Source organism: Spermophilus citellus (assembly GCF_964194105.1).
Source record: "Spermophilus citellus genome assembly, chromosome: 15".
Classification (NCBI taxonomy): Eukaryota; Metazoa; Chordata; class Mammalia; order Rodentia; family Sciuridae; genus Spermophilus; species Spermophilus citellus.
Genome location: NC_138195.1, coordinates 50,703,781 through 50,727,505, shown reverse-complemented (window position 1 = coordinate 50,727,505; position 23,725 = coordinate 50,703,781). Strand labels below are relative to the sequence as shown.

Sequence of the window (23,725 nt, the reverse complement as noted above, 5' to 3'; positions counted from 1 at the left end):
TTTTTTGCTGCTGTGACTAAAAGATCTGATCAGAACAATCATAGAGGAGGAAAAGTTTATTTGGGGGCTCAGGGTTTCAGAGGTCTCAGTCCATAGACAGCAGACTCCATTCCTTGGGGCTCAAGGTGAGGCTGAACATTACAGCGGAAGAGTGTGGCAGAGGGAAGCAGCTCACATGAGGATCAGAAAGTAGAGAGAGAGGTCTCCACTTACCAGATACAAATATATACCCCAAAGCCACGCCCCCAAGTCCCACCTCCTCCAGCCACACCCTATCACTTCAGTTACCACTCAGTTAATCCATATCAGGGAATTAATTCACTGATTGAGTTAAGACTCTTACAACCCAATCATTTCTCCTCTGAACCTTCTTGCGTTGTCTCACACATAAACTTTTAGGGGACAACTCATATCCAAACCATAATCGACAGTAAACTGAAAGTCAGCACATAAGCTGAAAGTCAGCACAATGGTGGTCTAAGCATTGGGGAACTATTTACATTATTATCTGGGGACCTCTAATGTGCCCTCTGCGGTCTCCAACCTCATCAGTGGGTCTTCAGTCATGACCATCACTGCCCTGGGAGGAAGGGCTTGCTTGGCCTCTGTGCCCTCTCTCTGCCTGCCATGTCCTCTCCCAGGAAGGGCTGACTCCTCCAGCCTTCATGGAAGACCCCAGGAAGAGTGAGCAGCAAGGGCCCCCTGGGCAGCGTGTGTGCTGATAAATTCTTTAGAAAAACTTTAAATTGGTTCTGACCCAAATGGTTTCTCCATCAAATTTAATGGAAAGTCATTTTGGGCTCCCCTGGTTTCTGAGCCATTGCATTTCTGCAAATGATAAAGGGGTTGGAATTCCCACCTGAGCCAGGGTACTTTAGGCAGAACATATATCACCTTTATATCGCCTTCTGAAATAAACACCGCTTACGCATACCAACCATCCTGTCTCAGTACAGTGTTAGCACAGAGATCCTGACAGAAGAGCCAGGAGCAGGTCAAAGAAAAGCTTTATGCCCGTGGCCATCCATCACCCAGGAGTGCCCAGGCCTGCTGGGGCAGTTTGTGGGTTCCTTTGCTCTAATAACTTGCATTTGTGATCAAGAGAAAAAACAAATGAGATTTTTAGATGACCAAAAGGAAATTTCACACGGCTTCTATTTGGCTTAACACCTTGCCGAAAAGGCACTTAGCTTCAGTGTCCTGGTGCCCATGAGGGCTGGTCTGAAAGCCAGGGTTCACACCTCTCTGAACTTTCTAGAATGGCCCAGAGGACAGCCATGTCACCTCCACCTCCAGCTCTCCCTCTGGATTAGTAGGTCAGGCACACAATGTCTGCTGGGAAAATCTCTCCTGGGAGTAGACTTGAAGACTCCAGTTCTGGCCAAGGCAAGTTTCCATCTCTCCCTCCTGTCCTCACACAGCGTTCCTAGCACACTGTTTCCTACCTTCTGAAAAATCTATTGGTATTCTGCAGAATCATGGCACTCTCCTTCCATAAAGACATTTAATGAACTTTCCTCTTGAACTCAGCCCAGTTTATTGGTATGTATTCCCTTGAGGACTTACTCTTCTGCAATTCTCAGGACACTACTAGATTGGGTTTCTATTTTGTTTGGTCGTTTGGTTTGTCTTTGCAAAAGCATAGCAAAAGCAATACCATGGTTTATCATCTTCTGGAAACTTTAAATTATAAGCCTATCTTTGGGAAGCAGGAAACTCATCAACTGTGGGATACTGAAGCTGAAGAAGGGCTACACTGTCAAGGGAGGTGGTTGTCAGTGTGAAACAAAGGGGTCTTGCTTTGAATAATACTGTGACAAAGGGCACCAAGATTGTAAGTCAGAATTGGAAGCAAATGAAGTCCCCAGAGATGTCTGTCTTCTTGACTTCTCTCCTTATGCCCAAGAGGGTTCCTAAGCAGGAAGGATGTGCTCGACACTCTTCTTATTAGCAAACATTGCTAAAGCCACTGGGCAGAGGCAGCTACTAGGCTGACTTGTTTATCGTGGAAGTGAAAGGTAATTTCAGCCAGGGTCTGAGCCACAAGTTGGCTCCACATTGACCAAACCATGGATGTCATTTTGGGGAATGGTCCTGTAAATGACAAGAGGAACTATGGTTGAGGACAATACAGTGAGACCACAGCATTGTTTTCTCCAGAGGCATTAGATTTTGTGAGAAAACAGAGACTTATTTTATAACCACAATGGCTGGCAGGCATTGGCTGCTCTGAGGTCAGTGGGGAGGGGCAGTTCCCACAGCCAGACGGACTCCACTGCACCTGTCCTCACACCTGCTCTCCCTAAAGGGCAGGGGCTGGGGCTAGGAAGGAAGACTGTCAGTCAAAACCTTCCAGACAGCTTTTCAACTACTATAAGCCACTTGTGCACCGTTGGAGAACTTTTTTTGAAATATATTAAATTTTGCAATAACCCAAATGTCAGCAATATGCCAGTTGTTGGAATATTATTCAATTATTTCTTAAAAATAGCATTTCCATGATATTTAATAAAAAAGAGAAAATGCTTGCAATTTAATGTTAAGGGGATAAATGCTGAGTGTTTAATCTAATCTTAATTTTGCAAATACCCACCAAGAGAGAAAGTGTGAAAGAGATCTACAAAAATGTTGAGCGGTATCAGTGGGTGGTAGGATGCCAGGTGGCCTCTACATTCTTTTATGAAACTTTTATATTCCAAATTCCTCCCAGTAGGTGTGAGTTAGTTTTATAAGAAGAAATAAATATGAGAAACAAACTGCGCAAAGCCTTTTCTCTGCCTCTCTCGATCTCGGGAACCAGAGTTGGCTTTTGGCACTCAGAGACCCTGGAACCTAGTTTTGAGTGCTGGGTCACTGAAGTCTGGCTTCTTCTTATAAATCACAAAGGCACAAATTGTTCCAGAGGTGGCAAATTCTCCTGTCATGTCAAGTAATGTACAGATCTAAACCTCAGTTTCCTTATCTGTAAAACAGGAGAATAGTTACTGCCCTTTCTTATATCACAAAGAGACTAGGAAGATTAATGGAGATAAGAAAGAGGAGTACTTTTGAGTGCTTAGAAGGGAACACATGGTCAATGAAGCAATGGTGGGGACATCAATAATAATTATAGCTCAGATCTGACACCAAATCTGATAATGATCTGAACCTCATTTGCTGCCTTCATCCCAACAGTTGATATGTTGATAGATCCAGTAACTGAATGGTTAATATTAGTAATATTAGTTAATAATGATGAACTAATTATTAACCACATTAGGTAAGTTAATAATAGTGTGGCGGTCATTTTCTCCACATTTTTTTTCATTATTTATTTTTTAAATCAACAGAATTGTGTATTTTTTTCTGGTGTACAAGTGACGTTTTGAAATATATCTATACATTGTGAATTGGTTAAATAAAGCTAACATATGTATTTTCATGCATGCTTATTGTTTACTTGTGGTGAGAAAACCTAGCATCTATTCTCTTTCAAATATACAGTGTTATTAATTGTAGTAGAGGTGTTAGATCTCTTGAACTTATTGCTAACTGAAAATTTGTATCCTTTTATCATTGTTGCCCCAAACTATGTACCCCTTCCCCATGACTACACTTATTTTTTCTTTTTTTAACAGTGGGATTTTCTTCTTTGGAATTTTCATATCTCAAATTTCAGACAGTTGGAATAAGCCCCCTTTTTGACAATGACCAAAAGGTGATATGCTTGGAAAAGCCACAAGGCGGCGCTAGATCACTTAAAGAGTCACCACCTGGCTTCTCCAGAGCAGAAGCCGCAAAGATTAGCGTCAGAGTATTGGAACTGGGTGCAGGCTGGGGAAAAAGAAAATCCACTACACAACAATTGTGATTCTGGGGCAACATTTAGGTAAATAAATGTCCTCTTTAGCTTTTAATCACTCTGCTTTTTTAGTCTGTATGTTTAAGCACTTATTTTATTTCCTTTAAGTCAGTTAGGATTGTTCAGATTAGAATACTTAAGAAACTTGAAACCTCTGGTTTGCTTTGAAAGCTGCCACAGATACAAGTGCAGCTTGGAAAGAGACTGCCCTCCTCCCAGGGAGGCTTTTAAATGTATTTAGAAACAAATAAATGGCCCAAATTGTATTTAAAAAAGAGAGAGAAGTTTCTACTTTTGTTTTAGCTTTGGTTCTTATACAATGGCACTTAGTTCCCAGCCTGGGACACACCCACATTAGGTAAAGATGTGCTGGGACCACATGCAGGTGGTTCTCTGTACTCCATCCATTTCCTGGGTCATCCAGGGAGTGGAGAGACAGTGAGTGGCCATGGGTGACAGGGTCAGAGACCCCATGCAGGTTGGAGGAGCTCTGCTGTGCCCTAGAGACTCCACAGCCTGGCTGTCTTTGGGGCCCTCTGGGTGCAGTGTCAAGGTCACAGCAGAGTGCAAAGGCAACTGCATTACCTTGCCTCGGTCCTCATCCCAGCTGAGGGGCCTGTGGGATGCAGAATAGCAAAGTGGGAACGGGGCTCACATTCCCCCTCCTTGCATCTCCTGCAGAGCAGGCTGCATGCACACACATGAGTCTGGGTGTGTGGTCAGAAGCTCTGCTCAGAACCGGTCCACTTTTTCAGGTCATAGTATCACAGCCAAGATCTGTATTGTGTTTTCTTTTTCATCCTTATATATAACCCTGTGAGGCAGGCAGTATGGTCCCTGTTTTTATTCAGGTTTTACAAATAAGGGAACACAACTAATGGAAAATGTCTAAGGTTCCTTTGAAGTTTGAGGATCCATTGGGTCTAGGCAGAACCTCTTCCTACACTGGTAAGACCAGTTGCCAGGTTTTCTGAACAAGACACAGAAGTTTTTGGACAGAGCAGAAGTGGCTGGAAAGAGCTGGGAAAATGCCTAATGTCATCTATCCCTAGTGGAGGGTGGTGATTTCTTTCAACACCTACCAGGCAGGCTACTCAGGGAGGTGGTGAGGGAACTGGGGATTGTGGGACAGAGACTATTGATTTTGACAGTGAACCTCTCTGTAGAAATCAGAAGAAGAGGGTACCTTAGGGGCCTTCCAGCATCCTCTCAAAGGATACTGAAGTGATGAAGGTGATGATGGGGAGAGACAGGGCTGTGGATTTTGCAATTGGGGGACAGAAGGCCAGTAGCCTCTTGCTAACAGCCCAGAGACTGGCATTGTACAGGGATCTAGGCTTTTGGGAGATGGTGTAGGAGGACCCTAGGGAGACTTGTTGGTTTGCAGAAGATCAATTTTGTGAATGAGGAACTCCATTGTGGAGGTTTTATACTCCACTGGTGAGGCGGTCCTATCTTCTGCTTCTCTTTTTATAACACGGGGATTTTATTTTAAAATTTCAAATCTTGGACTTGATTTAAGGAAAGGCCTTAACTTTCTTTGCATACGTTGAGGTACAAAACAGTAAAGTGTGGTCATTTCAAAAGTTAAAAAATAAAGGAACCTCAATGCTGCAGTCACTTTGAACTCCTCCCCAGCACAGGACTGCAAAAGACCCAGGACTTTTCATATATGAGACTGATATGTCAGAGTGGCTGCAGAAAGATAAGGTTGGAGGTACCATCAGATGACAAAATGGAAACTCTGACAGTTTTCCTTTCCGGAAATATTATCTGCAATTCTTTTACACACTGCTTTTTGGATACCAATACTCAGGAAATCTTACTGTGTTCCATTTTTTTTTCTTTGACTTTGGCCTAAATGCTTGTTTAATAGATGTTTACACTGAACCCAATGAAGGTATTCTCAAGCAACCAGTTGAAGCTTTAGGCATCTCCTTCAGTCTCTGCCCAGCTTGGCCTTGCCTGGCCCCACTCCTCCCCTGCATCCTAAGCCTCCAAGGGCAAGGGCAGGACTGACCCTGAATCAGACAGAGAAGGCCCCTACAGTTAAGGAGGATAACTTGGGCCTCTACCACAGGAAGAACTGAAGGGAACCTGAGAATTCCAATTAGGCTTAAACTAATGAGCTGGAAACTTTGGGGAAATCACTGTGGGCAGTGAGGGGAGAGTGTGATAATCTTTGTTTTAATTAGCACTGGAAAAACTTGTGGTCCAGCAGGTAGCTGGAGGAAGCATGGTGTCCAGAGGGAGCAAAGCTTGTGAGAACATCAATAGGGGAATTGCCTTATGGCTGGGATGGGGGCTGCTGAACAAACCCAGACCCCTTTAAGTGGGGAGGAGGAAAGACTCTACACCGGGAAAAGGCGAGTTTAAATGAGGCCAGGCACACTCCTTTCCCAGCTGGAGTCTGAGATTCAATAAGAGGGGAGGGACTCTTTGAGTAACCCTGTTGTCTATTGGGGCCTGCATCATGTTTGAGGCTGCTCTTGGTGTCCACCTCTGACTACTCTTAGGCGCCTCTGTTGCTTACAAAGGCCAAAAACCACCTGCTGCTATCAGAGGCCACAGACCATAGCTTTCCAGATGGCCCGGCCCTTCGACCACACGCGGGGCCTTGGGGCACCTAGAAATAAAGAGAAAAGCGAAATATGGGGTTGGTAGTCGTCATGTATCCTGGGTCAGGAATTTCCTCACACTGAGAGCCCCATGATCTTGGGGCACTGGGCCTGTGGGATCAAGTTGACAGTTGACCATCCCTCCCTCCCCATTGAGGGCTCATTTGGGAAAAAAACATTCTGGCCCTGGAGCCTTGTCCCTCTCCTCAGGTCCCTCAAGGCACTTGGCACAGGGGGGAGGGTGTGTGTGGGTGAGCATCATCATTGGAGAGCGGTACTGGGTTCTTAGCCTGGACTGGGCGCGCACTACCCTGCGCGCTGGGGTGGTCAGAGGCACGTGTAGGTTCACCGCGAAGGGGCCTGCCTGCCTTTGCCCAGCTCCAAGCCCGAGCGAACCATCGCGCTGAGCCTCCTCCCCTCCCGCTTCGGGAGGCCTGAGCCCGCGCCCGCTCCAGTTGCTGCAGCTGCCACTGCTGGCGGCTGCGGGGAGCGCGGGGCGCGCGCCAAAGAGGATCGGGCAGCGAGGACGGTGACGAGGAGGAGCCGGAGGAGGCAAGAAGGAAGAGCGAGCGGAGGCATAGGAGGCTCAGCGTCTTGGAGACACGACTCGGGGTCCAGGGAGCATGGGCTAGCAGGAGGCGGCGGCCCGGCTCGCACAGGGGCGGCGATTAGGAGCCGAGCGCAGCCGGGAAGGCAGGCTGGCGCTGGGGCGCCGGGGGCCGATTCTACATTATTAACGAGGTGCCGCTTAATAAGCCAAGAGCGGCTAGTTAGCGGCGCGGGAGGCGTGTGGGCAGGGGGGTCCCCGGCCTGAGCGCAGCGCACACGCTTGGCGCACGGCGGGCGGCGCGGCCCCCAGGGCACCCGGGCCTGCGCGCGGAGCCCGAGCGGGCCCGGGGGCGGCACAGACCCCGGGCGCGGGCGGCCCGCGGCGTTCCCTGGTTCTGGGCGCTCGGGCCAGCGCAGCCCGGGGTGAGCGGGGCGCGGGCCGGGGAGGGGGAGCCGCCCGCGCGCTCCATCCCCTCCCCCCTGGCGGGCCGGCGGCGGGGGAGGGCGGGCGCGGCGGCTGGCTGTATATATCTCCGCGCACCCCGCCAGGTCGCGCACAGCGCCCCGAGCCCAGGCGCCTCCCCGCCCCCCTCCCCGCTCTCGGCGGCGGCGGCGGTAGCAGTAGCAGCAACATGGCTGTTGATGGGTGTTCGGGGTGGCGCTGGCGGCGGGAGGAGCTCCCCCGAGCCCCTGCGCCGGCCGCCCGTTGCTAGCTATGGCAAATGGTGGCGGCGGCGGCAGCAGCAGCGGCGGCGGCGGCGGCGGAGGCAGCGGTCTTAGAATGAGTAGCAATATCCACGCGGACCATCTCAGCCTAGACGCGTCCTCCTCCTCCTCCTCCTCTTCTTCCTCCTCCTCCTCTTCCTCCTCGTCCTCGGTCCACGAGCCCAAGATGGATGCGCTCATCATCCCGGTGACCATGGAGGTGCCGTGCGACAGCCGGGGCCAACGCATGTGGTGGGCTTTCCTGGCCTCCTCCATGGTGACTTTCTTCGGTGGCCTCTTCATCATCTTGCTCTGGCGGACGCTCAAGTACCTGTGGACCGTTTGCTGCCACTGCGGGGGCAAGACGAAGGTAAGCGCGCCCCGGGCGCCCACCCTCTGCGCCAGCCCCGCCGCTGCTTCCCCGCGTCCCTTGCAACCCACCTCCTCTCTCCGCAGGGCGCAGTGCCTCCCTCCAACCCTGCCTGCTTTCCCTTCCTCGCCTTCCCTTCCCACCGCTGTCCCTGCGCCCTCCGATCGGAGCAGCTCCGGCTGCGCGCTGGGGGGTGAGGAGTTGTCCGCAACCGGTGCGCTTCGGGACGCGGACGCCTGATCCTTTCCCTTGTTTATTGTAGGGTTGCAGTCGGCTGCGGCTGGGGCCGGGGTGGGGGACGTGACTCTCGGGTGCTGTGGTGCGGGGTGAGGAGAACCAGTCCGGTGGGGACAAACGAAGTGGGACCACTGGGTGCGTGTTCCGCCCAGCTCACCTGCCGCGGCGCGGGTGCTCGCGGTGGGCCAGGGGAGCACAGCCGCACTTCAGGATCCTGTTGCGGAGATGAGTTCTTGGGGCCCCGAAAGAAGGAAAGGTGCCTCGACAAGGGGGAACTCTTTTGTACTAGGGAATCCCGGGGGAGGAACCTGGCTAGAGAAAGCTGGGTACCTGAGGCGGCAGAGAAAGTTGGGGAGATCCATCCCAGAACTGGAGGCAACCCATAGGGCTGGGACTTTAGGAAGGTGGCGAGGTCACAAATCTGATGTCACCTCCCACTCTAGTCTTTAGACATTCTTGTAGAACATGTCCACACCCCAAGTTTTTTGACTGCCCCTGTACTTCTGTCCCCAGGCCACACACTTTGGGTCCCCAGAAATGCTACCAGCAACAAAGAGCTGGAGCTCTAGGGCCACCCGCTGCACAGAGCCCGCGGAGGCCAAGGTTTCACGGAGCCCCTTCTTGGAGCTCCAGGTGGTTTAGGCTATTCCTGGCAAAGACGCCCACCAGGCTCCCTACACCTTGGAAGTGTGGCTGCTAGGATGACCGCCTGGCCGTGACCTTAGAGGTGTCTCTCTCCACCACCTGCCACTGGCTGGAGATGGGGGCTGGGGCAAAAGACAGTGTTTAATAGAAAACCGCAGAATAGAGAAGAAAGAATGGGGAAAAAGGACAGAGCTACCTTTTTTTTTTTTTTTTTTTTGAGTAATTGCCATTCTAGATGACTTTACAACACTCACAGTTTTTGGAGGAAGAGGATGTCTAGGGGAACTGTGTAGAGTAGACACACATCTTGGTCTGTAAATATTTGCACCTTTCTTAGTAAAGTTAATCTCAAAAACCCTCAAACGGCATATGGCACAGCAACTCTTAGCAGCCTCCTGGCCACTAAGGACAGAAGGAGGAAAACCAGGGGCTAGGGTGAAGGCTGATTGTACAAACACAAGGGTGAACCCCGGCGCTGTCTCCGGTCATTAATTATACATCATGTTGGGTGCTACTGGAGCTCAGCTGTGTTTTGTGGCAGCACGTTTGTGTTTTGGAAAATACTGGTTGTTGGAAGAAGGGAGAAAAATAAAAAACATTCTCTTCCTTGTCTTCTCACTTCTCTGCTTGGCTCCAGAGGTTGGCTATCCAGCTTTCTTTGGATTACCTTCTGAATGATAGAGGTAAAGGAGGAAGACCTCCCACCTTTGGAAGAATCCCTTGGATTAAGCAAAATTCTAAGCACCAGGGCTGGAGATGCCCCCTGCCTAGCCCAGCCCCTGGGAACACACTCATTCACAGAGCCTTCTTAGTCACACAGTTCCTCTCCTCCACCTCCCCCTGACAGACTTCAATTCTGGAATTTTTTCCCCCTTTTACTGAGATTCAGCCACTGTCCTTAGGGGAATGATAGCTCATAGTTGCATGCATTTACAATATTCTCCAGACAGAGTGATTTGAGTGAACTTTTTGACAGCCTTCTGTTTTTCATGAAGTGGGCAATTTTGATAGAATGAAAACTTTTCAGTGAGTCAGAATAAGATGTGTTGGTTTTGTGATCCTTGGGTTTTAAACATCACTTCTAAAATCTTTTTACTCTAAGGAACACGTAAATGCTACCACAGTGCCAGTCTGTCATGAAATGCTCGTCTGATAGTTCACATAAGGATTCTTTCCTAAGTGATGACCAAGCAAGACTTGTGTAATTTTTCATAAGAAAATAGGGATTTGGCAATGATCATTAGAAATAACAATCTGTAAATCTTTGGCTGTATTTTGCAACCTTAAGACCAGCGGAGTACACATAGCTGCAAGTTTCTATAAGGAAGCAACTTGGGACGAGATGGGTTTTGGTTGATTGAAAATAAGTGAGGCCAATATAGGATGAGATTAAGTTATTTCTTCTATCTTGAGGCCACTTTAAAACACGCCCGCCCCTTGATTTGTTCAATGCAATGGTGTGTAGCCAGCTCATCATGACCAATAATGGCAAGTCAGGCCCTTTCTAAGCTTTTCTTTTTACCATTGGGGTCTGCATTTTTTTTTTTTTTTTTTTTTTTTGCAGTCACATTCTTTGGCCCTTCTTTCTTTTTTGCTTTCCAAGCCATTTGATAGTGTTGTTGAGACTTGGTGCAGAAGAAAGTTTTTAACTTAACTTGAGAACAGTTATTTTAGTGCTGGCTTTTCCAAGCAAACCTTGGCTGCTTCCTGCAGAGTTCTACCCATCCTTGGATGTGTTCACCTGCCCTCACTTTCATCCAGGCCCATGGTGGTTTGAGCGGAGGTGGAGTCCCAAGGAAGGCAGGCCTTTTCAGCATCTGAATTTCAGAGCGAGAGATGTTTCAGCAGGGTGCTCCAAATCACACGCATTTGGTGTCTGGGTCTGCATCATTTTTGAGACAGAGCATGTGCAGTGTGGGGTCTCTTCCCATGAGTACCTTTGGTCTCCAGTTTACATAGAGCCAATGACTTTCGCATTTTGAAAACAGTAGAATGTAGAGTTTTTATAGATTGTGAAAGAGAAAACCACATTTTCTCCCACTGGCCACCTGGGCATGGTCATCCTGGTACTGTGTGCTCTGTGTTGTACCTTTTCACATTATTGCTGTTTTTTTTTTTTTTTTTTACCCTATTGGATTTCATCAGAACTCTCTATTCACTTGAAAATGGCATTTTTGAGGTCCAGTCCAGCTGCAGATAAGGTGAAGAGGAGCTACTATGTTTTGTGGCAGCACATTAGTGTTTTGTAGCCTGGATGAGGCCACAACTTGGAAGAAGTCCTTTAACCTCTCTGTCTTTCCTTGTGTGTCAAATAGGAGGTTTGAAATCTGTGAGCTCTGCTGTCCCTTCCCACTCTGGGATTCCACAGAGGAGAGGGAAAGGAGAGGGGAATTATGGGTAAAATCTCTGGTCCTGCCTGTGTTTTGCAGTTCCCTAGCAGTCCTTTAGGAATTCAGCCTGGAACCACTTCTGTGTCTTTATGCCCTTCCTCTGTTCATCTAGCTCACAGACAACTTCTCTGAGCTGAGGCCCCCTTCCTCATGGAGCTGTGGTTTGCTCCGGAGCCTGTGTGTGGCTGTTCACAGTCTCCCTGATATTCTCAGTTTGAGCTGATGCCCTTGTAGGCACTTGGGTTTGATCAAGGAAGGTCTGCATGTAATGAATTATTGAGGTGTTGTCTCCATGGCTGTGTCTGAGAAAACAACACATTTTCTCCATCAGGCTTGTGACTAATATAAATATCAGACCCCATTATGGCTTGGTAATTACCCAGTGTCTGGCCAGGTGATTCAATCAGAGCTGCAGCTTCAGTGCCTTGAAACTCTGGTTTCTGGATTGGCCCCTGTGCCTGGTCTTGTCCCCACCTGGGGACTGCTGCACTGAATGACCTTCAGATACTCGCCTTTGATCAGGTCACTTGCGGGTGGCCGTGGAGAAGTTCTCCCGTCCCAGTCACGGGGTAGCTCTGGCTGGCCTGTCCTTGTGCAGGGAGCCTGTGCTTCTCATTCCTGGCTCTCTCTATGGAAATGCACTCTTTAGGACGTCACAGACTGCAGCCACACAGACCCAAGTTAAATGGTGGATCTCACACCCGTCAGCAGGGCATCTCTGGCTGGTGATCGAGTCGAGCCTTGATCTCTCCATCTGTAAAGGAACATCATGATACTTACTTTGTAGGATTCTTATGAGGAGCAGAAGTAATGGCCTCTTGTAAAGGGGGCTACCACAGTTTCACAAAGTGTTGAGCCTATTATCTCTCTGATTTATTGAACTGTTAATCTTGAAGGACACAGACTATAATAAATTGGGATTTCAAGACAAAAGGAGCCAGATGTCTACTGTCTTGAGTCAAGCAACCCATTCATGTCAGACTGAGATTTGGGCTGGTGGCTCTTGGCTTGGGTGACGTGGGATGACTGTGGCTGGGTGGTCATCCCAGGAAGGCTGTGTGGATAAAGGCCTGGCAAGATGGTTAACCTGTTGATGGTGGGAATCTTGGCAGGCATGGATGATATGGTGGTCCTGGAGCATTAGGGCTGGCAGAAGGGAGACACTATGGCATTCAATGGGTAGGTATGGCTCTCCAGCATGGCACCCTTGAAGAGGAACTAATTCTGTCCTTGTTATCCCAAGTCTAGAGCTTCCAGACCTGTCCCCCGCAGTGATGTAACTGTGTCCTGGCCAGGACGCTTTCTATCCAGATAAGATTTTTATTGACAGCAGCTTGCACTGTGTTTCCCTAAGTATGTGCAATGGAACACTTGCCCTTGAACTTACCTTGGGAACATGTCCAGCAGTCAGGGCACAGCTGAGCTCCCCTGCTGGGGGATCACATCATGGGCAAGTCTTGCTGGGAGAGAAATTGACTGAACTGTCCTCACCTTGAGCAGCCTGCACAGATGTCAGGTCCTATGCGCAGTGCCCAAGGGTCAGCCTCAGGCAAGGACCTCAGTGCTTCGTGCCTCAGTTTTCTCATCTCCACATTGGGATTGTAACAGAGCTCAGCCCTTTGGGGTAGGTACTGTCACTCACTGCACTGTATAGCTCTCTAGGAGGGTGCTGAGGACCCATTCTTCTCTTTGCAAGTTGTGGGCTGACCCCACCTACAGGTGCCCTGAAGACTTTATTAAATATCCACAAGGAGGACAGCAGTAGCTACACCAGTGTTTGGCCCGGGAAGAGGAGATTCCAAGGGCAGGACCAGTTGGGCCCTTGCTAAATTTCACCGCTGTCTCCTCCCTGAATAGGAAAGTTCACTGGGTGCCTGGTAGCAAGGAGTAAGCGCTTGCCTTGGGTCAGTCTCTGTCTCTCCATCCCTGGGGCACAAAAAGCCTGGTGCTGAAGCCAACCAATTGTCATTGAATTGCAATGCCAAGACCTCTTTCCCAAAGTGGGTAGCTGGGGTGTCTTGGTTCACAGTGGCAGTGGCTGTGCTAATCTGTGAATCACAGCAGCCAACACCACCTTCCAGGGACTTCAGAGCTGTGGAGCCCCCAGAGGGATTCCTCTGTGGTTCAGATGAAAGCACTGTGTTTGTGCTGTGACACCAAAGTCTCCAGGCCTCTTGGAAACACTGGGCCTCATGGAGACATCTTTGGGGCTCAAGCAAGGTCAAGCTTCCTGTGAAACATTTGAACTTCCACTGCCTTTCTATGCTTAGTAGGAGCCGATGAAAAGTGTCTCCCTCTTTAAAATGCTTCTTGGGTGGGTAAATTCCTAACCCTCAGCATACAGAGAAGGAAACTTGGACTTCTACCCTCCAAGGCAGTGTGTCCTAGTGTTCTGGATAGAAGGCCTAGGAAATTTGCATTTGGGATATCAGATCTCTGCTTCCAAGGGCTGGAGAGAGCATTTGGTCCTGGGCTTCTCAAACCTTCATATGCACAGAAATCACCTGGCAGTGGGGGGGGGGCAGGGGCTGCTCAAAGGGAGAATGAGGAACTAGGGATGTAGCTCAGTAGGAGATCCCTTGCCCAGTGTGCATGAGGCCCTGGATTCAAAACACACACACACACACACACACACACACACACACCACAATGCAGAGTGATTTACAAGGTCCAGGCTGGAGGACTTGAGATTCTGCATTTGTGGCAAGATGCATGCTGTACTAACGTTGTGTGGGGCACACTTTGTGTACTGAGGACCTGGTTCATTCCTCAGCCTCTAGCCAGCCCATCCTTAAAGATGGGCTTATTGTGAAATATGGAATTTCCCAGCTCTTCAGTGGCACGGAGGGAAAAGAAGTGGAAGGTTGACTGTGCTAGACAGCCAGGGTGAAAAAACTGCTCAGGCCTTTTGGAGGAGCTGCAGACAGGCTGGGCTTTCATTGCTAAAGCTGACTGTTGGGGTGCCCACTCCCAAGGCACCCACAGGCGCGGTGGGTTTGGGTTTGGATCGATGACCAGAATAGCATTCTGGAGCATACAGGGTGTGGTCTGAGTGTTGCCCATCCGTGTGTGGGCTCTCCTTCATGCCAGTTTTCCACACTGTGAGGGGTGTGGCTTCCCACAGTCCGGGATGTCAACTCCGCCAAACCATGGTCTTACAAAATGAAAGGCTAGTGGTGCAGCTCAGGCTATGTGGTGCTCCTGCTCCAAGGAGCCAGCGGGTGGCCACGCCCTCTGGAGTGTTTGAAGTCAGCAAAGCTGCCAGCCTTATTTTCCACATTGACCCTGGTGGGCCTTCCCAAATGGAGGGTTTAGCTTCAAAGGCCCCTGACCACTGAGTGCATGGGGGTGACAGGCAGCCCCCCCACAGTATTGTCTCCCTTGCACTTCTTAATAATTCCAGCAGATGACAGTGACAGTGGCTTCTTTTCTTACCGTAGCAAGGTTTTTCACAGCTCCTCCTGCCAGGAACTTTTTTCTTGATATGTGCTTTTTATGTTGTTCCATTGTCAAAGGGAAGGAGACAAGATAGGGTTTCTCTATGAATATTGTCACCAGCCAAAGTAGGTCCTCAAATAGGTCTTCTGGTTGTCATTGTTATTGTTGTTGCTATTATTATTATTATTATAGTTGTTGTTTTGGCTTTTATTGAATATTAAGTGCCTACTGTGTGCCAGGAATCAAGCCAGGAGCTAGGGAAAAAGTCCTGCAGACCCAGTTCCCACTGTGTGCTCCTCAGGACCCTGCTTGACAGTGAGCAGGGATAAAACCAGTTATCTTCTCATGGGGTATAGATACATGTGACGGCTTGAGGATAGGAGCTGAGTCGTATAAATACATCCCCACACAGATGTTTCAAACTCCATTCTGGTGAGCTTGGAGCTGGGTGGGACTGTGGTGGGTACAGATACATTTTCTGCTTTTCTTTTGGGAGGGGTAGCGGGTTAGATGCTGTGAAGAGGCTCTGGGTGAAAGGGATGGCTTGATTTGGTGATAAAATAATGTTTGAGTCATTCCTAGATTTTAAAACTTTATTTCACCTTTGTGTCTCTCTGGACTGGTAGGTGACAGATTTCATTCACCGGGGGCACTTGCTTAGGCAGGGGCTGGAAGGACCATTTCAAAAGGATGGCTGCTTTGAGATGGAATTTGCTTTGGGTTTGGCATTATTTGGTAATTGTCTTTGGGACATTATATCTAATTGCCAATTTGGAAATATAATTGGCACTCCAGGGCCAGAATGGATACACTTAATGTCGTCAAGCCGAGCCTGGGCATCATCTCTGCGTACGATCTCATTACCTGTATGACTAATGCATCTTTACGTGGCCAAAGCTCATATTATCTAAAAACATCTTGCTTTCTTTCTACTCTTCTTCTTCTTTGTCCCCTTGGTGCTGGGAATGGAACCTAAGGCTTCATGAATGCTAGGCAGGCACTCCAGCACTGAGGTACACCCCAGTCCTACATTGTATTCTTTATGCTATTTCATTGGCCTCTCTCCCAGGTTTTTTTGGGGACTCAGATCCAACTGTCTTTGAACATTTTAAAGGAAATTAGCAGAAAAGGCTGTATTCCTTCTCCCCTTCTTTCCACCTCCTGTTATCAGAGTTTGCTTTCATTTGAAGAGGGGAGCTATTTTTTTTTTTCATTTTTAAACAAAAGTAGAATTTTGAATTTGTGACTTGAAGTGCATTTTGTCTCTGTGTGTTCCCTGCTCCTGTCTGGGACCATGATGTCTTCTGCAAAAGCATTTTTAAGGCAAGATTTCTAATAATGTTATTTCCAGGGTCCCTTTTGACTGTACAAAGCCGTTCATCCCAGGTGCGTCCACCGCTTGGCACATCTTTGCTGGTTGCTGGGATGGCACTCGGGGACCTCAGGTTAAGAGTTTAAGTTCAGTATTTATCTTGTTTTCCTGTTCCATGTCTTCTTCACTCTTAGAGAATTGACAGTTCTTTTTCCTTCTCTTTGGGAGTGAACTTGGGGTTGGGTGGAGGTGGGGGTGGAGAGTAGCTTCTGCAGGTTGGGGGCTTGAGGTTTGTAGGTCAGTGGATCACTGACTGGGTTGGTGTGACACATTCAGAGGCACATGGGGTTATGAAACACCGTGAGGGGAGGGAGCTTGGAGGCCCAGGTTCTACTTCCTCCCCAGTCCTAGGAGTCCTCTTGCTCCACCATCAGAGGAGATTGGGATGTTCATGATCTCCTGAAACCACCATTCCACTGGAGACCAACCTACCTTAGAATGAACTTGGGAAGATCTTTCTCCTTTCTCTTTGCTTCTGGTCTGACTTTGGGGTACAGAATGAGTCTTACTGGATAATACATTTCAAATGCTGAATCCACTCTAGGGAGATGCTGGACTGGGTGGTGTTGAGATGTTGATGATGTAGTTCAGATGCAGGATGACCTTGACCTGATACTCCCATACAGGACACATTTCCTATCTGTTAGCTCCTGGGTTTCCCTCTTGCCCTGGGATGGTGAGGTTTCCCTTCCCTCTAAGTTTGGAAAATGTCCTCTTCTGATGGTTGAGTGTTAAAGTTTGCCCTCTGAGATCTCTTCAGTCTGTTAGAAGCTGTGAATGGAGGATTCTGGCTGTCCTTGGACCATCAACTCACTTGTTTACCAGTGGCCTATATCCCATATTGCCGTTTATCTTCCTTTGCGGATTAGCCTTGGGCTTGGCTAAGGGAAGATGTAACTCAGGGGTCATGCCAAGAATCCAGATGTGCATCCTTTGTAAGAAGCTGGAGTTGCACTCTGCTTTCTATGTATTGGCTCTTTTGAGCCCACAGGAGAGAGAATGGATGGCGATCTTGAACCTCTATTGGCCTCATTTGAAATGAGCTCCAACTTAGAACTGAAGGTGTCCTTTTCCAGCCCTTTTATGTCTCCTCTCTCCTTGGGCTTCTGTGTGCTACTCTGGCCATCCTCCCTATTTTGCTAAACAGAAAGCAACCAGAGAAGAAAGCAAATCCTACAGGAGGAGAATGTGAGGCAGGGCAGGGAGTGGAGGGAGGTGGCCACACAAGAAAAATGCAACTTCTCTTCTGGGAGCTAGAGGGTGGGTAAATATATAATTGCATGTGTTTTGTTTTTAGTCTCTTCACCTTTATCTTGATGAATACATCATGTCAAATGAGCTCATTTCCAAGGAGTGAAGATTTATATAAAGACCAGTGAGCAGAATGGTTTCATTTTGAGAAACTTTTAGCTTTTCAAAGGAGAAGTTCTAATTAACTGGTAGTGTGGGCCTGCGTGACCCCATGGCACAGACCTTAGAGCCATAGGGCTTACGGGACCTTTAAAGAATTGTTATAGGAGAGTGTGAGCTTTCTGTTCTTATCTTTGAGAGAAGTGGCTGAGTTAATCCTGTTTTTTCTTTATGTAGCTTTGGAAGGGGGGTCATTTGTGTCTCTGGAAGGAGAAAACATAGGCATCGGGTGCTATCTGATGGAGATGGAGAACTCAGACATGAAGGTTCTGAGCCCTGGAGGAATGATTTGGAAGAGGAAAGGGCTTATCCAACTGGTGGGGATTTTTGTGCCCACCATTAACTGGCCACAGCTTCACAGATTGTTTTTCTCCTCTGTGTGCCTGGGAGCACTTTTCTTCCAGAGCTTAGAGGAGTTGTGTTAGCTGCCCATAAATTATGTCCATTTCTTCTGTGGATCGTGGCAGTCACAGACGATCAGGTGATAGATTCTTGAAGAGTCTAGGAATGGTGTCTCCAGCTGAACCCACAAGAGAACTCAACAGTTTGCTTCAGTCTTTAAAAAAAAAACGTCCATTTCTTAAGTTCATTTGTGACCTATTTTCCCACAAGATTTTTTTTTCAACATCAGTGTTTTATATTTTCAAGCTTAATTCTGAGTGTACTCCTTAATTCTGAGTGTACTTAGTGAATGTTCCTTATAGAAAATACAAGCTAGGCAGAGGCTTTAAAAACAAAACAAAACACACAAAAAGCACCAAACACTTGACACTTATTCAGATAGCTACTATCAAAAACTGAAAATCACAAGTGCTGGTGAAGAGGTAGAGAGACTGAACCATTATACACTGTTGGCAGGAATGCAAAATGGTGCAGGCACTATGGAGAACAGGATGGGGATCTTTAAAAAAATTGAAAATTGAATTATAATCTGATCTAGAAAGTTCACTCTTCCCATCTATCAAAAAACAAAACAAAACCCCCCACAAACAAACAAACAACAAAACAAAAACCAGATACTCAGAGGATATTTGTGTACTGTGTTCATAGTGGCAGTATTTCCAAGAAACCACCTGAGTGTCTGTCCATCAACAGACGAGTGGATTGACAAAATGCAGCATCGCTGTTCTGGGATGTTATTTAGCTTTAAGAAAGAAGGAAATTCAGACACAGGTGTTACATGGATGAGCCTTGAGGATATTAGGCTGAGTGAAATAAGCCAGGCACAGAAGAACAGATGCCCCTCACCTGCAGTACCTAGAGTGGGAAGATTCACAGAAACGGCGAGTAGAACTATGTGGTTCCTAGGGCCATGGGTGGTGGTAATAGGGAGTTGTTTAAGAGGGGGTAGAGTTCAGTTTTAAAACTGAGAACATTCTGGAGAGAGATCACATAACACTTTGAACATGTTTAACATGACTAAATATACACTGACAAATGAATAAATGGTAGAATTTTATGTTATGCGTATTTTAATACAGTTTTTTTTTTTAAGAAAAGAAAAATAAGTTACTTCAAATTTCCCTTCCTGGAGATGACCTCTTTGGACTCATTTCCTGTCCTGCTGCCTTCTTTACTGGATTGCTCCTATTTCTTTGGTGAGCAGGTTAATTTTCTTCCTTTATGGATTGCAGACCCTTGAGGGCACCAAGCTGGTCTTGTTGGCTAGATGGTACCCTGCCGCCCGAAACGGCCCTCTTTCTGCCTATGGAGTCTCTTACTGGCATCTGCTCTTATTTATTTTTTATTTTTTTAATGAAGCATTTAAGTTTATTTATTTATTTATTTATTGGTGCTGAGAATCGAACCCAGGGCCTTGTGTATGCAAGGCAAGCACTCCACTAACTGAGCTATATCCTCAGCCCTTATTTTTACTACTACTACTACTTCTCACAGTTCTGGGGATAGAACTGAGGGCCTTATCCATGCTAGATAAGCCCTCCATCCCTGAGTTACACCCCTAACTTACATCTACTTTTAGAGTGAAGTTAAGGGACTGCGGGATTTTTGATTTTGCCATAGTATCTATAGTGTCTGAGATAAGCTGAGACAAGTCGTTATCTTGTGGCCTCAGTTTTCTCATGTATAGAATGTCCTTTGATTTAATGATTTCAATCTAAAGCCATTTTCCTAAATCAGATTTCCAAGTTATACTTTTACCTTTAAAGATCCAAAGATTGAGTTATTCAAGGAAATAGACCCAGGGAGCAGATTTTGTTCTACTATAAATCACAAGAGTGGAATTTGATTGACTTGTGCCCAAAATTTCAGTATTGACTTTGATGAGGTGACATAGTTAAAGAATTACAATCTGAGGACATAGGCCCCATTGGAAATACCATCCAAGCTATCATTAAAAAGAAAAGAAACCTCAGAAATAGGTTTTTGTGACTCTGCTGTTACTTCTAAAGACACTATTGAAGTTTTAATTTTAATTTTTGGTGTGGGGATAAAGGTTGAAAACATTTCAGATTATGGACTATAAATAGGACATGATGATAGGCTGGCTTTGTTGAGGTTGGCATGAAAAGAAACATCTGATTAAAGAGAAGGCCATGCAAACCAACCTCCTTTGATGCTTTCCCCCTAAACTCACCCCAGAAGGCAGCCCAGGAGACAGACTGTTCATCTCAGCCATGCTCCTTGGTGCATCCCAGATGCTGAAAGCAGGACTGATTTCTGCAGCTTCTTAGCAGAGGAGAGTCTGGGCTGGGCTGGTGTATACCTGCAATCTAGCTACCTGGGAAGCTGAGGCAGGAGGATGGCAAGTTTGAGGCCAGCCTCCACCACGTAGCAAGGCCCTATCTTAAAAATGAAAAAATACCAAGGACTGGAGATGTGACTCAGTGGTAAAGTGCCTCTGGGTTCAATTCCCAGTATTGAAAACAATAAAGTGTATTTGAAGGGGTTTTTCTCAAACACTCGGTACCATCTGAAATAAAATTCCCCCTGAACTGTAAGCAGCCAGTCCAGGAGAACTTACTGGAATAGCTCTTAGGTTACCTAATATTCATTTGATTATGCTACCGGGGCCATCTATTAAGTTTTAACTTGTCACAGATAAAATATGTTAACACTTCATAGACCTGCCGAGGACCAAGTGGCTTTTGGGTGTTATTAAGCGAATTGGTGATTGTTTAGGACTCAGTGCAGTCTAGAAGTTTAGAATCGTCTGTGCTGTTGCCTAGGCCTCATTCGGGAGTGCAAATGCCCTCCAGGTGTTTATTACAAAATAAACTAAACATTTAGACAGTAGGGATTGCAACTGCAGAACCAAATACTTGATTTATGGGCATGAGCCAGATATGACAGATTTTTAAAACTCTGGGAACCTTTTCATTTCCCAGTGACAGGCAGTGTAAGCACTATATTTTTTAATCGATCCCTTCTTTAAGTCAGGAGCTGAAATGTTATCATGCAAATCTCTCTTGAGTTGCATGGAAACTAATAAAATCACGAAGGTTTCTATTTGTACTCTGTGAACACAGACTGTAATGAAACCGAAACAGCCATCTCCAGGGATGATGCTATTTAAATGCCAGGCAGGGCTTGAAAAGGATCTTAATGGTGGAAATATAAGCTGGCCAGCGAGAGATCCCCTTCTCCCTTCACAACCTCACTGGTGCCTGTTGGCCTGTGTGCTCTTTACTTCCTGTCTTCCCGGGGAATCCATTCAAAACAAGACCCTCTGGTCTCTGGTACGTCCTGTCTGTCACTTGCTTTGGAACACAGCAGTTGATTCCAGAACATTCTCTCACAGCCTCTCAGGTCTGGCATTTCTCTCCAGAATTACTGCTGCAGGAACAGACTCTTTTGAGAGGTTAGTGGGCATTAAACATTGTTTTAAGCTCCTTAGGATGACTGTTATTTGCTCCTCAGAACAATCCTATGATGTAGGCATTTTTATAATTTGCACTTTACAGATTAGACGGTGGAAGCAAAAGCAACACAACTTTTTTTTTTCTTTTGCATAGAAACTCTGGGGCTTACTTAGTGTCTGGTAGCTCCTAAGCTCTTTATGCGTGTGTTAAGAATCTTCATGACAAACCCGTGGAGCAGGTAGGAGTATCGTCCTTGCTTTGCAGATGAGGAAACTGAGGCAGGGAGAAGTTGCATAGCTTACCCAGGGTCAGAGGTGATGGGCAGGGATGGGTTCACATCCAGGTGCATGGGCAATGGAGCCCATGCCCCATCCCCTGTGCCACGCATTTTAGTTTCTCCCCTAGTTGTAGGCTGACCTAGTTCCACTCATCCCTGCCACACTCTGATGACACAGGCAGGACCAAAGAGAGAAGTCAGTGTGTTGAAACTCAAACATCATTCATTTATAGATGAGATATGAGGCCCCTTGACAAGTTCAAGGAATTCCATGCAACTGAGACCTTCAAGATTGTGTAGTCTCCTTAAACTCTGCGTTCTTCTTTTCTGAACCGCTTGAAAAGCAGGCATTCTGTGTCTAGTTGTGTAGGTTGCTCACTATACAACTCCACAGTGAGCTCTGATGTGCACATCAGAGGCTGTATAACTGTACCTCATGAACTATGGTCCATGGGCTACATCTCCGTGCTGGCAGGGGGAGACAGAGTAAATATTGAGGCATTTTGTTCCTGAGTATTATCAATCTTTTTTGAAGTTTTAGAGAAAAACACTTTTTAGTGTTAGCACATACAGAGAATATATTAGGAGTAGCATTCAGAATTTGAGCATATTTTTAAAAACCTAAGAGAGCTGTGTCTGTGGGTGTATGCGTGTGGGTGTCACACTTTTCTGCTCCTCCAGGCCCACCCGTGTGTGCACACAGGCACACACATGCTCAGGTCTGATCAGATCGTTCCCCACCCACCCTTCCCATCTCTCAGCCTCTGGGGCTGTGTTAGTGAATGAGTGGCCCTTGTGAAGGAGAAATCAACACATCCGAGTTCCCAGGTCTGTTAAAATTGTGTTCTGACGTTGGTGGGACTAGAATTGAATCAGCACACTTTCGAAGAAGGTCCTAGAACTCGTTGGGTGGTTTCGAATCTTCCCTTGCTTTCGAAAGAGCCATTGGCTGCCTCCTCCACCCCTCAGCCTGGAAATCCACCATCTCAATGTGGCTCTCTTTCTAGACAGTTGAGATGGCCTTATGCCTGCCTAACCTAACCCCATCTACAGAATATTTGGAAGCAGGGGCAAATTGGTCAGGTAGCATCTCTTTTTTTTTCATGGCTGTCCTTTCCCCAGGAATATGGGTGGTGGGAGACATCATTTCCCCTCTGGTAGTGCCAGCAGCCACACTGCAAGGTTCCAGGGTTCCCAGTGGTGCACGAGGCCCCTTGGAGACCTGCCCTGCCTTGTGCAGGCCATGGCCATCTCTGTACCAAGCCAGGTAGGCAGGCTGGCCTTGGAGGCTGGAGTTGTGCAGTGCATAGTCTGCAAGTCCGTATGTGGTCATTTTTAGGCATCTACTTAGGCTTGGAAAATATACTCACAGCATGTAATTCTTACTGTCAAAACCAGTAAGAGAAACATCAGGAACTTGGGATTCACGAAAGGAGGAACTGATCAAAGAGGGAATGGCCAGAGAGACCCCACCAGAGCTGTGGGTTGTCCAGGCAGCCTCAGCCTGTTCCCCTCCAGCCCCAGACCCACAATGTACTGATTCCATTGCTCTGACCACGGTGCAGCTCTTTATGTGATGCAGGTCTCCTCTGCTCTGCGCTTGTTCTAGGCACAAGCCTTTGGGAAGGGCGCATGCTCCAGTGCCAGTCATTTGGGTCCCTTTGGCCCATGGTTGGTGAATAACAGGACCCTGAGGACTTAGAAATGGCTTCTGTGTTGCCAGCTATGCTATTTTTAGCTCCCTCCCACGCCCCTTCTGTCCCCAGGTGTTTGTCAGCACAGCATCCTGTGCCTACATGAAAAGTGGCAGCTGGAGGCCCGCCCTGCCTTGTGCAGGCCGTGGCCGTCTCTGTACCAGGCCGGGTAGCCAGGCTGGCCTGGCCGGAGGGCTGTGGCCAGGATGGTTGCATAACTGGCCTTTCTGTGCTGGTTCTGGGGAGGAGGTAGAGCCAGGGAAAACAGGTCTCCGCTCCCTGCCTCTGCCCACACTGGGGGCTGGACAGGCTCATGGGCTGCTGATGGCCTGTCCCCGTCTGGAGCTGCAGCTGCTGC

General features: G+C 47.5%; 1 protein-coding gene across 12 annotated transcripts in view; it reads left to right on the top strand.

The window, feature by feature from the left end:
* The first annotated feature begins 7,577 nt into the window (after nt 1-7,577).
* KCNMA1 (potassium calcium-activated channel subfamily M alpha 1) overlaps nt 7,578-23,725 on the top strand; it is a 705,800-nt gene continuing 689,652 nt past the window's right edge. For all 12 annotated transcript variants that reach the window (XM_081267518.1, XM_081267514.1, XM_081267517.1 and 9 more), the window contains exon 1: nt 7,578-8,083. In XM_081267518.1, coding sequence (XP_081123644.1) covers nt 7,724-8,083 — 360 coding nt within the window. In that variant the 5' untranslated portion in view covers nt 7,578-7,723. The remainder of the gene's footprint in view (nt 8,084-23,725) is intronic.